Source organism: Phalacrocorax carbo, chromosome 5 (genome assembly GCF_963921805.1).
Source record: "Phalacrocorax carbo chromosome 5, bPhaCar2.1, whole genome shotgun sequence".
In the NCBI taxonomy this organism is placed as follows: Eukaryota; Metazoa; Chordata; class Aves; order Suliformes; family Phalacrocoracidae; genus Phalacrocorax; species Phalacrocorax carbo.
The window spans coordinates 54,232,946-54,247,805 of NC_087517.1; the positions used below are offsets into that span (position 1 = coordinate 54,232,946).

General features: G+C 40.7%; 1 protein-coding gene across 2 annotated transcripts in view; it reads left to right on the forward strand.

Annotated features, from left to right (window-relative positions):
* Positions 1–14,860, forward strand: part of KCNQ1 (potassium voltage-gated channel subfamily Q member 1) — a 377,552-nt gene that overhangs the window by 49,776 nt on the left and 312,916 nt on the right. For both annotated transcript variants that reach the window (XM_064452526.1, XM_064452527.1), the window contains exon 2: positions 3,495–3,585. In XM_064452526.1, the coding sequence (XP_064308596.1) occupies positions 3,495–3,585 (91 nt within the window). The remainder of the gene's footprint in view (positions 1–3,494; positions 3,586–14,860) is intronic.

The following is a 14,860-nucleotide window of genomic DNA, read 5'->3' on the forward strand; positions in this document are numbered from 1 at the left end:
AGGCAGTCTGTCCTTGCAACTGTTCGTAACTAACTACTGTGGACTTGTCTGCTGCCAACAAGTGAAAGTAGACAGTAACTGAGAACCTGTGCTCTGGTTCTGGCTGAAGAGAGGGGAGGTAGCTGTCGAAAAAAAAAGGAAAAAATAGTGGCAAAATATTTCTGATGTCAGTTTTCCTGGTGCCTCACTCCCTTCTTACGCTTCACAAGTGGAGGACGAAGCAACTAGTATCGAAACAAAAACAGGGTAAGAGCCAAGTGTTGGAAGGAAATGAACAGTAGGCTGATGTCAGAGGAGGACTGTGTATTTTATCTCTTAATTTTGCATCCTCTGTTCCTTAGGCAGAATTGATCTAGCCTCAGAAGCAAAACAGTGGTGCCAGTGTGACAGGGTTAGTAGCTCAGCTGTGGTGCTAACTGACATGGCTCTGGCATGGCTGTTCTACTGGGGCTTGTGGGCATCTTCTCTCTAACGCCAAAGGAACAGATGAGAAGCAGCAATATCTGATCAAACATCTTTGTTTCGCCTGGGATAATGCCTATTTGGGGGTATGAAGGTGTCTCATGCTTCAGGCTGGAAAGAACACAGCAATAAATTTCAAGAGTTTTTCTGGGGGTGAAAAAAAAAAAAAGAAATTTAGTAAGACTGAAATGGATCCATGTGCATGAAACCCATAAAAGTAGGTAGCGCGGTGACTGATACTCGATGCAGTTCTTATATCAGCCTTCAATTTCTCTAAGAGTAACAAGCAAAGAGATGTGGCAAATGATTTACCCTAATTTTATCTTCCTGTCACTTAGGCACACAAACTTTCACCTTTAATCCTTATTAGGCTCTCTTTAGTCGTGGAAAAGTACAGAAATAGGATAGTCGTTGCTTTGGTGCCCTCTCGTGGTTTCATGTATTGGCCGAGTTACACTTCTAACAAGCCTCTGACTATTAAGGGATACAGTGTTAGTTGTTACTGCTCAAGGTGTATTCAGACAGTTTACACCATCCCGTGCTTGTTGTTTGGTTTGAACTGGTACTTCTATGTATTTTGGGCTTTTTATCCAGAGACCCTTAGCTACCTCTGTGTAACTGAACCCATTTATATTATGTTCATGTTGTCATGTGTATTGGTCCTAAGCAGTGGTGGGAGTATTGCAGATAGAAGGGCCGGACATTTGGGCAACATGTACATTATGTTTCAAATGACTGAATCATCTTTGTGTTCCCCTGCTTTGTCTTCACACCTTACTTCTATTTAAGATGGCCAAAGTTAGATACAAGGTAAAATTAGATGATTTTAGAGATAAATCAGAAACACCCACATATTTAGGTAAAAGTGTATTCATATATGTGTGTTTGTGTTGGTATGTGATAGTCTCTGTCCTATTAACTTCAATTCATTATTACTTACTAATTTGCTTTTTATACCTAATTACCTACAAACTTACTCTCCATGATTTTGTAATATGTTTATAATATAATTTGTCTACGCAGGTATTGGAATTAAATGTGCTGTATTTTGAAGTGATCCTTGGGCAGTCTAGCTTATAATGCCAACCTGGACAGATTTTTGTCTTCTTGAGTTCTTGGCCTTTCAAAAGATTCACCCGATGCAGTTCCCACTTATGTGAAAAAAGATACAGGCTCTGGGTGACTTCAGATGAGCCGTGCCAACCTACACCCACTGATGTCCTGTGTTAATATTCTTCTCTTGAGTTCATTTATTATGTCAATTATTATGTTATTTATGTCAAGTCTTTTTTTATTACGGTTTTTTAGAGGAAAAAACCCTGATTAACTGTTTGAGAGATCTGTAAGGGGGGGATGATTTAGTTACTGGATTTTGTAGCAGGTTTCTGTCAAGTGCAAAGGATTGGTGTTGCTTGTCTCAACAGAATTGTGAACTATCCCTAACAGCTAACTCTGTTTAATAAGTGAATGTTTTAAGTCTTGTTCATTGTTCATGTCATGATTTAAAAAGAAACATACAGTTATTTGGGAACTGGAAGATGCCTATGCCTAGTGTGTAGTGGAGAGCATCCAGTCTGGGTCTTAAATGTTTTGCTTCCCAAGTGCGTTTTGTTCCTTTAAGGCAAGCAGCAGTCTTGTGGGGTGGTGGGCACAACTGAGGCTGCTCAGGGAAGGGGTTTGAAGGCAGGGGCTGCAGAGCTGGTGTCCTGGTTTTGGCTGGGGTAGGATAAATTTTCTTCCTAGTAGCTGGAATAGTGTTGTGTTTTGGATTTAGGATGAGAATAATGTTGATAACACACTGATGTTTTGGTGTAAGCAGCGTTCAGCAACAAGTCAAGGACTTCTCAGCTTCTTATACTGCCCTTATACAGCGAGGAGGTTGGAGGCCCCCGAGGAGCTGGGAGGGGCTGCAGCCAGTACAGCTGACCCAAACTGGCCAAAGGGATATTCCATACTGTATGATGTCGTGCTGAACAAAAAAACTGGGGAGGGGTGTGTGTGTGTGTTGGCTGGTGGTGGGGGTGCAGCCACTGCTTGGGAACTAGCTGGGCATTGGTCATTGGGTGGTGGGCAGTTGCATTGTGCATCACTTGTTTTGTATATTCTTTTATCATTATTATTATTTTCCCTTCCTTTTCTGCCCTATTAAATTGTCTTTATCTCAACCCGTGAGTTTTACCTCTATTTCTGAGTCTTGTCCCTATTCTGCTGTGGGAGAGTGAGCAAAAGGCTGTGTGGTGTTTAGCTGCCTGCTGAGCTGAACCACAACAGCTGGGCGGCCTTGATCCCCAGCTGAGGGAAGAGGCTTTCTGGGGGCTACAGGCAGTTGGGCTGAGTTTGCTGCAACTCCCTGTCTGTCCCGAATCTTACTTAGGGAACCAGTATCCCCTCCCTAAGGACTCACTAAGGCAGGAGGACTGGGGGGCAAACCTTTATATTTCCACTCTCTCTGATAGTTGCTTTGAAATTTTGTTTTATGTAAAATTGGAATCAGTCCTAGATTGCATTTCAGATGCTAAATGTCAGATTTTATTTATCTGGGGCCTTTTGGGGTTGGTTATGAAAGACACTGTGGGCAGAGCCTGTTAAGCTCTGGTTTAGTTGGGATTTCTCTTTGCAGTTTATTAGAACTTCGAACAGCAAAAAGGCAAATATCTGAAACATATTGCGGGGGTTGGGTGGTGGTGATTCAGCTATAGTAGCCCATACAATGGGAAAGATCAAAGAACGCTGTTTTCCTCAGGGGCTAGGAAACAGCAAGTCTGCGAGATAGGCTAAAGCTAATGTTATTGTACAGTTTCATTTGACAATGTCCAACCCAAAAACTCAGTGTCTGAAGAGAAATAAACTACCCAAAACAAAGCAGGATGACTCAAAATTTACCAGCTGTGTTTTAAGATAATCCAATACCAATGACATTTAGGTGTGTCCGGATAATTTGTAATGGCATAATTATCTGTCCTCTAGGTTCTTACTAGACTGTGTTACTTTTTTTTAATTTGTTTTTTTTTTACTTTATTTTTTATTTACAGCTTCCTTATTGTGCTGATATGCCTTATATTCAGCGTGCTTTCTACAATTGAACAGTATGCAGCTCTTGCTACAGGGACGTTATTTTGGATGGTATGTATGTGAACGTTAGTGTGATGCATGTTTGTTCTTGCTATGCAAATTCTGATCTCCTGAGCTAATACCATATCAAGGAGAATCTTCCTTATGGTTTAATTGACAAGAGACTTTTCTGCTTTTCCCTACTGGTTCTCTAAAGCCACAGAAACACCAAAAGTCACGGTAGAACAAAAACCAAGTCTTACCCTATATGGCCTACACTGAGGGCATCTATGTTGTCCAACACACATGGCTGTTCCAATTAAGCTTGAATCCCTTGTACTGTTCAGGTTAATCCATTTTGCAGCCATACTGAAGACCAGACACCTGACAGTAAAGGGGGCAAAAAAAAGTAAATGGAAGTCCTTTCTTTCAGTTGATGTCAGATCCAGCTTTCTTTCACAACTGGAAAACTCATGTATATTCATTGACTTTAGTGTTAAGACAACTTGCTCTACCCATCTTAGACCTTTCCCTTCAGTAGAGAAAACATAATTACCTTTTGTCTATAGTACACTGGTGCTGCAACATATCTGTATCAAGAGATGTTCCAAGAGTATTACTGTCCAGCCAGTTTAGATTTCACTGAAGAACCTTAAATTTGAAGTTGGAGAGGCATGGTATAAAAGAATTTATAAATTTATTGTACCTCAGTGGTGGGGTACCCCCTGCTAAATCATTGATTTCTCTGCATTTGTAAATAAATGACCATTATTTTATTTGTGAAAACATTGTCACTGTATAGAGAAAATGCTAAATAGCAATTTAAATGTTTGTTCAAAACAGTTGTTCTAGCAGTGCACCTGTGATATTTATTATGTACGTTAGCATTATTAACATGAAAAAGTTAACTTAAAACTCCCATTAATTATAATAAATTTTGTCAATTTATCTATTCAGTATGCTAAGGTTTTATACCTAATATGAATACTGTAAGAATAAGAATATAGTATGTTAAATTTAGTGTCACTCACACTGTTTCTATTTTAAGGTATCTTCATGCCTGGTACATTATTTTTAACTAACTTGTAAGGTATTTGAACTCCTATGTATAACATTATAATTAGTTGCCAGCTGAGAGAGTCTCTACGTGTATTTCTGCCTCCAGTATCTTTTCTGTTTTGTGCTTTGAGGTTGTCTTTTTTGTACAGATTTAATTTTCTTTTATCCGTAACTAGCACTTATGGATGCTTCTGGCAATTCCTGGATGAATTTCACTTGTGATAGTATCTCACTCATCTTTGCAATATATCATAATATTTTACGTGTGTGTTGTTTCACTGAAACAACTTCTAGTGACAACATAACCAGGGATGTTTCCTTTTTTTTCCCCACCATGAAATCATGGAACTAATTTTGTGTGTTCATACTGATACAGCATGTATTGTCTGTATGTGTATAATATATTCAGGGTAATATGTATGCAATCCGTTGAGAATTACATACAATGTGTGTAATACCCAGTATGTATTGGGTCATCATAATATTCTGTGTTATCTTGCTTACTAAGCAGTGTGAATCAGTGTTTCTGTTCTGTATCATGAGAAAAACTATGGTTAATTTTTAAGATTACAATTCTACTGTCATGGTTGCTTGGCAATTCAGCCGTTGTTTGTTTGTTCAGTATTGGCATATTCTGATATTGTTTTCTTAAATGATTAACTGTGGAAATTTTCAAGAATCGTAAGAGGATTATGGTGATCCATTGGTCCAAAGCAGTAGATGGGCCAATGTGCTCTCTGCTCTATCTGGTTTTGGTGGGAATTTCAAAGGAGTTGTGCACCTTGCAACACAAATATAAATGTCAGAATCTGGTTCCTGTTAGTGTCTACCCAGTAAAATTTCCTATTCTGTCCTTATTTTAAGATTTTACTTTCACTCTAATATATCATTACCAGCTGTCAAAATTGGATGTAACTGAATTTTTAAGGGGGGCAGTTAATCACAGATGACTGGTTGAAGAGAAAGTGTAAAATACAAAGAAGTAAAAGAAAATGTAATAGCATACAGGGATTAAAAAAAACAAACCAGGAAGAAACAGTGCAAGCTTTCAAGCCAAATGATAATGTAAGGAGACTTTATTAAAGCTTAGGAGAGCATTCTTTCTACTGCTTTGCAGTAGGGCTTAATTTCTCTTTTGAGTTTGTAGAGGGACTTTTAGTTATACCACAATAATAGTTTTAATTTGGAGCCAGACAATGAAAGTGGGTAACATTGTCATTGTAGGTGAGCAAAGAAGGGCAAACAAGTTGACTGACAAATACTGAGTGAGAGAGACCTCAGAGGAACAGCAGTGTAGCAACAAACTCCTAGGAGGAGTATGGGCATCTTGAGGAAGGTTTTCTGCTTGAGCTTAACTGGGACTGTGAGAAGGAGGGAACCTTCAGCCACGTCGAATCTGTGGTTTGAGACCTCAAGCCATTCCATGAAACTTGACTTCTACTGCCCAAGTGCGTGCTTTGTGAGATTAAAATAATTAAAGTAACACTTAGAGACCTTTAACTCTTTCTTTTAGATTATGAAACTCAGTCCACCTTTCCCGATCTGCGTTCCAGGGGGAAAATTACTGAAACTTTGTCAAGAGCAGATTGCCTTTTATTTAGACATAATTTCCTACGTAGGGTAGAATTGTCTCTAAATGAATTATGCTTTGTAGTGCATCAGCTATAAGGATCAGATAGTTAGTGGTATCAAAATTGCAGGGTCATGCTTTAAAATTTTGCCTGCTTGAGATTTTTGGACTTACTGTACTTTGGGAGTGTGGGGGAGGCTTCAACCAGGCAGCCATAGGTTTGGAAATGCAAGATATGACTATATCATGCTGAATGTCTGGAAATGAGTGCTCAGAGTTAGTATGTGGGTATGCTGAGCTGAACAGCCCCATGGAGCAAGCCTGATTAGGTGAGCTTACTGCATGGGCACTCTAACTGTGATTCATCTTGAAAATGAGATGGAATAACTGTAAAAGCGGGGGTGTGTGTTATCTGCAAACTACTTTGTTACAGAACTCCTCCTACAGCCCACGTGTGAGTTGCATGACATTGAAGATGCACTCTGGGAAAAGAACAGAATCTTTTCCTACTGACTGAAAAACTATTCAGACAAGACCCTTGAAAACTCACGGTTCAGAGCTATACTGCTTTATTTCCTCTGCATAGGCAAAATATTTTGCTCCGATCCTGTGAAAGAGCTAAGCACCTACACAACTTCAGCAGGTAGTCTTTTTGAAACCAGGGAGACTAGTCACATTAAAGTTATATATGGAAGCTGCGTGTGTCCTTTTTTATGAGCAAGCTACATTTCATTTCATTGAACATGCTTCAGTAATGTAGCCATACAAGATATTGCAGTTATATGAAAATAAGAGCCAAGCAGATTGTTGAGATTATATGTATATATTATTTCCTTTTTATCTGGAGCTGCTTGTCTTATAAAAATCACCTCTCACTACCAGAGGAGGAAATAATAGCTATATCAATAATTTTAAAGCATTTAAAAATGCTTTCATTTTTCATAACAATAGGAAAAATGAAAGCTTGACGTTGGAAAAATAAACAAGGGAGAGTTTGTGTTGTGTTCCAAGTGGTGTTCCAGTTTTAGACAAAAAGCTTACAATTAGCTGTTGAATCTTTCTCTACTTGTCACCACACTTCACAAGGCAAAGAGCCTTGATGAAAGCTATACCTAAATGCAGTTGTAATGGGAGATTAGGAGAGAATTGGTCTTTTGTTAGTTTCCAGAATGCAGTGAAAAGTGTTTAAATTTGCATGTGTTAATTTATTTTTTTTTTCACTAGATGGTGCTGTTGGAGGGGGTTTGACTCCAGTTACTCGTTGGCACTTGCCCAGAGTGAGCTGGAGTCTGAGCCAAGACTGTGAAAGGATCATCATTCTGAAGGGTATATGTACACTTGGATCATTTAAAATAGTGGTGCGGGAGAGCTTTTGCCATGACTCATAAAGAGAATGTGGTATATCTGTGTAAAAATTGATATTGAGACTACAATATTTAGAGTATGGAAAAATGTAATTCAGAGATGTATGTTCCCAGAGAGGCCATATTTTTCTTTTATTTTCATAAGCAAGGATTTTATGGTGCCAGAACACAGCAGAATGCTGTTATCTCAGCATGATCTAAGAAAATCCAAGTGCTTGATCCAAGGGGATTAAATATTCTGCTGAACCAAGGGATATTTAGTGTGCCTGAAAAAGCTATTTTCTGGTAGGAATCTCATTTCAATATTGATTCCAACAAAAAAAAAAAGGAAGGGTATGTTTTTATGATGAAAGTGTAAGCTCTTTCTAGCTGTTTTCTGAGTTCCTTTTCTACTCTAGCATACTTCTTACCGAAGAGATTAAACAGTGTTTAAACATTTAAAAGACTACCAATTAAGAGAAAAGGTAATGGCATTGGGTGGTTAACATTTGTTATTGGCGTTGAAATTATTCCTACAATAAGAGAAAGTGTCATAGAGACTGAGTCTATGAGAAATCTAGATTTTATTTCTTTTTTTAATATATTTTTTTAAGTGTAAGCCTTGGGCTTTGTTTTCTCGGGTGTTTTGTGGGTCTTGTGAGAAAGAAAGAGGAAAAAAATACCTGAAGCTTTTGATTCTGAAGATGGTCTTCACAGAGAACAATTGGTTCAAATAGTTCAAACTGGTTCCAGCACTTTTTTTTCCCCTGATTATCTTCCTTGGTTAAGAAGGCCAAGCCAGAGACTTATGATCTGGACGTTGGTGCATTTTCATCCTTTTGAAATATTCACAGAATCACAGGTTGGAAGGGACCTCAGGGATCATGTACTCCAATGTTTCTAGGAAGAGCACCGTCTAGACAAGATGGCCCAGCACCCTGTCCAGACGACTCTTGAAGGTGACCAATGTGGTCGAGTCAACCACTTCCCTGGGGAGATTATTCTAATGGTTGACTGTCCTCACTGTGAAAAATTTCCCTCTCCTGTCCAATCGGAATCTCCCCAAGAGCAACTTGTGTCCATTCCCCCTTGTCCTCTCCATGTGACCCCTTGTATAAAGGGAGTCTCCATCTTCTTTGTAACTACCCCTTAAGTACTGGTACACGGTGATGAGATCCCCTCTGAGCCTCCTTTTCTCAAGGCTGAACAAACCCAGTTCTCCCAGCCTATCCTCATATGGCAGGCTTCCCAGTCCTTTGATCATCTTGGTGGCCCTTCTCTGGACCCCTTCCAGGCTGGCTGTCCACATCCTTTTTGTATAGCGGGGACCAGAACTGTACACAGTACTCCAGGTGTGGCCTGACAAGCGCTGAGTAGAGCGGGATAATGACTTCTTTCTCTCTGCTGGTGCTGCCCTTTTTGATGCAACCCAGCATCCTATTGGCCTTCCTGGCCGCAGCAGGACACTGTTTGCTCATGTTGAGCTTCCTGTCCACCAGGACCCCCAGGTGCCTTTCCACAGAGCTGCCCTCCAGCCAGGTGGATCCCAGTCTGGGATGTGAAATGGGATTAATGTCTGTAAAGGATGCCTGGTAACAGCTCTATGACTGATCTACTCCACAGACTCTCTAAAGAATAACTGTAGCTGAGAAAGTGAGAAAGTGGAAAAAATTGTCTTTGCAGCTCAGCAACATCCCACAACAGAACTCGGAGAGTTGTGATCAATGGAGCAGAGTCTGGATGGAGGCCTGTCACTAGTGGTGACCCCATCAGGGCTGTATGCTGGGTCCAGTCCTGTTCAACATATTCATCAATGACCTGGGTGATGGGATAGAGCAAATTCGCTGATGGTACCAAGCTGGGAGGAGTGGCTGATACACCAGAAGGCTGTGCTGCCATCCAGCAAGGCCTGGACAGGGTGGAGAGCTGGGCCGAGGGGAACCTGATGAAATGCAACAAGAGCAAGTGCAAAGTCCTGCATCTGGGGAGGAACAACCCCATGCACCAGTACAGGCTGGGGCTGAATTATGGGCCAGTGGCTCTGTTGAGAAGGACCTGGGAGTGCTGGGGGGCAGCAAGCTGACCCTGAGCCAGTAACATGCCCTTGTGGCCAAGAAGGCCAACAGTATCCTGGGCTGCATTAAAAGGAGTGTGGCAAGCAGGTCGAGAGAGGTTATCTTCCCCCTCTACTCTGCCCTGGTGAGACCACATGTGGAGTACTGTGTCCAGTTTCGGGACTCCCAGTTTAAGGAGGACAGGAACTGCTTGAGCAAATCCAGCAGAGAGCTACCAAGATGATCAGGGGGCTGGAGCATCTCCCTTATGAGGAAAGGCTGAGAGATTTGGGTTTGTTTAGCCTGGAGAAGAGAAGTCTGAGGGGGGATTTCATCAATACCTATAAATATCTAAAAGGGTGGGTGTCAGGACGATGGGACTGGGCTCTTTTCAATAGTGCCCAACGACAGGACAAGGGGCAACGGGCACAAGTTGGAACACAGGAAGTTCCGCCTCAATATGAGGAAAAACTTCTTTCCTGTGAGGGTGCCAGAGCAGTGGCACAGGCTGCCCAGGGAGGCTGTGGAGTCTCCTTCCCTGGAGACGTTCAAAATCTGCCTGGAGGCGTTCCTGTGCCCCCTGCTCTGGGTGTCCCTGCTCAAGCAGGGGGGTTGGATAAGATGATCTCCAGAGGTCCCTTCCAAGTCCTACCATTCTGTAATTCTGTGTGACCCAGAGTGAGGTCAGCTGATGGAGAAGACGTGTGTGGTGGACTTGTGCTCTTTAATCCTTTTCTTTTGCTAGACCTGCAGACAGACCAGTCCAGGGAATCCTCACTGCATCACTTCCTTTCTGTCACTCCATTGATAGCTGAAGTTGAGCATCCCAGCTTTCATTTAAAGTCAGCTTCTCCACATTTTAGTTTATAGTAAAAAGGCCAAATGTGAGTAATTCAAAGGCCCACTCTTTTAATTAGGTGACAGTATAGTTAGCAGCTGGAACAAGGAGCTTCCTCTGAATCTGAACCCAGGTGTTTCTCACTGCACTTCAGTCTGTGGTTCTTATGTTTGCAGGTGAGCTATGCTGGCAGATAACGTGTTTCTAATCTGCTTCATTGCAAAATCAGCTGTGTTGGTTTGCCCTGCTGCCGGTAATAACATCTTAACTTGTTCCAGCTGTTCACAAAGCAATCCCTTGTCAACTCCCCTGGTCTGTATAGGAGAATTATGTGCTTAATGTAAATGTGATGTTAAAGGCATTTAATTAATTTGGTTCAGAAGGTTGTGTGAACATGCTTTTAGTCCAGCTTAAATTCTGCTTTATCTCCATTCTAAGCAGGTCTGAGGGAGCCAAATCAGGTGCTTCTAAAGTGGAAATAAGATTGTCTGTTAGGGACAGCTGAACCAGTTTAATGAAATGGGCTTTAAAAAAACCCAGAAGACAAGCTAGTTGTTATTGTTTGGTATAGATGAAGTCTGAGCTGAAGAGCAATGCCAGGAAAGAATGAAGAGGTGATAGGGAAGGAAAGTACGCTAAGACTAGGAAGGGAAAGATTAGCTGCTTTTTGTTTTCACATGTGCTGTGAAAGGAAGGAGGAAGCTATGGTTTCCCTTTAAAATCTGCAGAGGGCAGCATTGGACCACGGTGTGTCCCATCTGGGGTGGCTGGATTCAGACTGTGGATGGTGTCCTGAAGTAGATAAAAATATCTTTTGGAAGAAGTGAACTATTAATAAAGAGATAGTTTTTATCGTGGGCTCGGGGAATTTTGTACGAGTAATCAACAAAAATAATTCTGGGAAAAAGGGATGGAGGAAAAGGGTTGTGTAAATGTTGCTGCCAGAGACAACTCTGGGCACTTTGTTGTTGTAGACACAAAATTCATCCTGTTTGGCCTACCTGATTTCTCGTTATGTGGATGGCTTTTAGAAAGAAGTGAGAACAATTAAAGCTTTGAGTGAAATGAATTGGACAAGCTTTTGCATGGAGGAGAAAGAAAAAGTACTAAACATGTTAACACACTGAAAGATTTCTGGTAGGTTATATCCTTACACGTATGCTCTTGCTATTGTCTTAGATGTTTCCTTTTCAGTGCAGGAAAAAGAAAAAGTTTATTTCGCTAAAATTCGCTAAAGTTACCACCAAAAATGACTTTTAGATATGTATAATATGAGTAAGCAGTGGTTTTTATAGAAAACTCTTTTTACATGTATTGCTTATATTTCTTCTAGCAGGCTCAAGAGTTTTGGGTTTGGATTCTTATTTTAGTCGGCTACACTGGAGTGTGGATTTGATGAAGATAAGCTTGGATACAGAAAATTGGTTACTTCCATTTCTGCCTTTTCTAAGGACTATGAAAAAAAAATCCCTCTTTTTGGATTTCTGTACCTGGAGTTCTGTGGTGGCATATTTGAACACCATAATTTAAAATTAAGCCTGCAACTATGTCACTGTGAGTAGAGGAATTGGAATTTAGCACTTACCTCCACAGTACATTGGGATGAAATGGCTATGAAACACCAAGCATTTATTGGCTCAAACTCTGAAGACTAAGACAAGCTCTGGGTAGAGCGACCTTCTTTAAGCTCACGGTGGAGCTGGTGACAGATTGCAGGCCAGCACCAACCACTGCTGATAGATTGGTGCCGTCTGCTGGCGCTTTGGTGGCCTACGTGATCGGACATGGTGATCTCCCCTGCTGGCAGCATGGGGATGTTGGCCAAAGACTGCAATGAGCACAGAGTCAAGTTGTTCTCTTGCGCTGAGCAAGCTTCCCAGCTTGTTTTGTATGAACTGCAGTAGCATGACAGTTTTCAGAAAATATTACTTTTATATTGTATGCAGCATTTTGAAAAACAGGGTGTTGTGTGCTCCAGAGTTATTAGCAGTTCACCTGTTCTCAAGAGCTTCTATTTGCTCTCATAAGTCACACAGTATACCGGTGTGTTGTTTATTTTTTAGTTTAGCTGCATTCCAATATATTCTGTTCAAAGGTGTGTCTAAGAAAATACCATCACTGAAAAAAGTATGTTTCAGTCACTGTTACGTCTATTGTTCACATTTTCAAGCTTTCTACTTAAGAGTTAAAGTTTAACTAAACTTTTCTGGGGGGTAAATCCACGTCAAACTCGGAGCAATTTCTTGGTAAACTCTAAAAGAATCATAGGAAACATTTTCTTTCAGATTACATGTTTTTCACTCTTTAATATTTTAGTAAACAAGCAGAGTAATACAAATTCCATCTTGGAAAAAAAATTTAAAACTGTGAAATACTGGTGCATAGTAGAGCCAAGCAGTGAAAAGAAAGATTTTTAAATTTAGGGTTTATCTGGATTAGTGTGTAATGTTTGCAGTGACAGGTGTTTCCTTTATGCTTTGCCCAAATGTCTGGAAAGTAGTTTGTCATTAAGTGCTACATTCAGTGTGTATCTCAATTTCAGTATAACTGGAGGGTCTATGGCTTTGTTAGGTCCTTGTTTTCACATCTGACCTCAGCCAGCTGGAGTCTATTGTTTTAAGCGTAATGTAACAGCTGACATAACATAACGGATATCAAGCTGAAAAACTGAAACAGTGCAGTGAACTGACGCAAAGAGAGGAGAAAGGGAGAAGTTGGGAAGGAGGGACAGGGGCAAAACTAGCTTCATGATTCGAAGTGGAAGCTTGCTGACTTGTTTTTCCAGTGGGAATTAGCTAGGAAATAAGGGGATGAGTCTGTTGAAGTTCTATTTGCAATTGATTATGTATGATAGACTACTGAGCCAGGTTTGAGTTTGCCAGCTGTCACTAGCTGGTGACTCTTGAATGGCTTTAAGTGGCCCTTGGTAGGCAAAACTGGAATAAACTCTGCAGGTGTGGTGTAATTGTAGTGCAGAAGAGCAGTGAGTGCCAATGTCTTAGAAGAAGGGAGGTTCCAGGAGTTAGTAGAGAGAAAATAAGCTTTATATCAAATGCAATAAGAATTTTATTTTGTGATGTTGCATTAGGTGGGTTCAATTAACTGGATAGAAACAAAAGCAACTGGACTTCTTGGTGGCTTTCTTTTTCTTGGCAGTTTCTAAAGTAAGCTTCTATGAGTTCAGTTTCTTAAAACTTCATTATTTCATTTCTTGACTTCTGTGTTTGATGGCAAGAAAACGCATCTCAGCATTGAGCGCTAACTGCTCTTGGAAGGGAAATGGGTAAATGAATATCCTGTCAGAAACTTGCCATGCGGTGAAAAAGTGACAAATACCTGACTTCGTGCACAGAGAAGGAACAAGAAGGTATAGAGATCACCCTGTTATTTCTCCGTATATATTTATGCATATGCTTCTTTGCATATATATATTTCTATATATAGAATATATTTCTGTTTTTAGCAATGATTAGAAAAAATACTCCTAACTGGATTTCGTCTGTATTGAGTAGAGCCTCTGGCAACTCCACTCTACTGAGAGTTTATTCCATGGTTTTGCAGGGGGTAAGTCAAGACTCTGTATGCTGGGCTTTTTATGTATATGGGTATAGGCAACCAAATTGGGTTCTACATTTATAAGTGAGGTTTTTTATGGCATGAGACTTACACTTGCGCAATATGTTTAACTTTGTGTATATGAGCAGTCATTATGACTTCAGCAGAGCTTCCTATGTGCATAAGTGTTCCTGGCATGCCCCATGCCTTGGCTGCAAACAGGGATGGGTGCCCATGTGTCCTGGTAGTGACAGCATCAGAGGCTGTGCAACAGAGTAAGTTCTGTAGGTTTCTCAGAGTTACCTCTAGGGCCAAACATTGGGACAGACGTCCTGTAACTTCTGCACTGCTCAGCTATCCCAATTGTTCATTGATTTCAGGAGCCTGTCCCTTAGTGTATTGTTTACATCAGGTATTTCCACCTAACCCATTGAACGTAAGCATATTTTTAAGATGATGGGGAGTCAAGAATTGTTACTAGCTTCCAGAAACAGCAGGACTTAGAAGAACTAACAAAATAACCAAAATACTTGTTTCCACACCCAGGCTGTGAAAGCAAGCTATGTACTGCCTCACTTTGATGGTTTCCTTTTTGCTAATGACGCTGAGGCTGAGCTTTTTTTTCCTCCAGCATGCTGTTAACATCCTTATTAAGGTATCTTTCAGAAACACTCCTTTTCATTGTTGTTTCTGTTCACTTGACAGGATGTGTTTACATGTGGAATGCATGCAAAAGGAGTTGATTTATTTGTCCTTTATCCCTCTGCAGCTGTTCCACAGATCAAGGTGAAAAAGGAGGTCTGCTGTAGAGGTAATCTGACATGGTTCCTTGCAGGGTGGGTAGAATGTATCTAGATGCTCTTTTGGCTGTGATGGTGCAGAACAATTTTAAATCAGAATATGTGCGTGTGATGACTGACCTCCATCT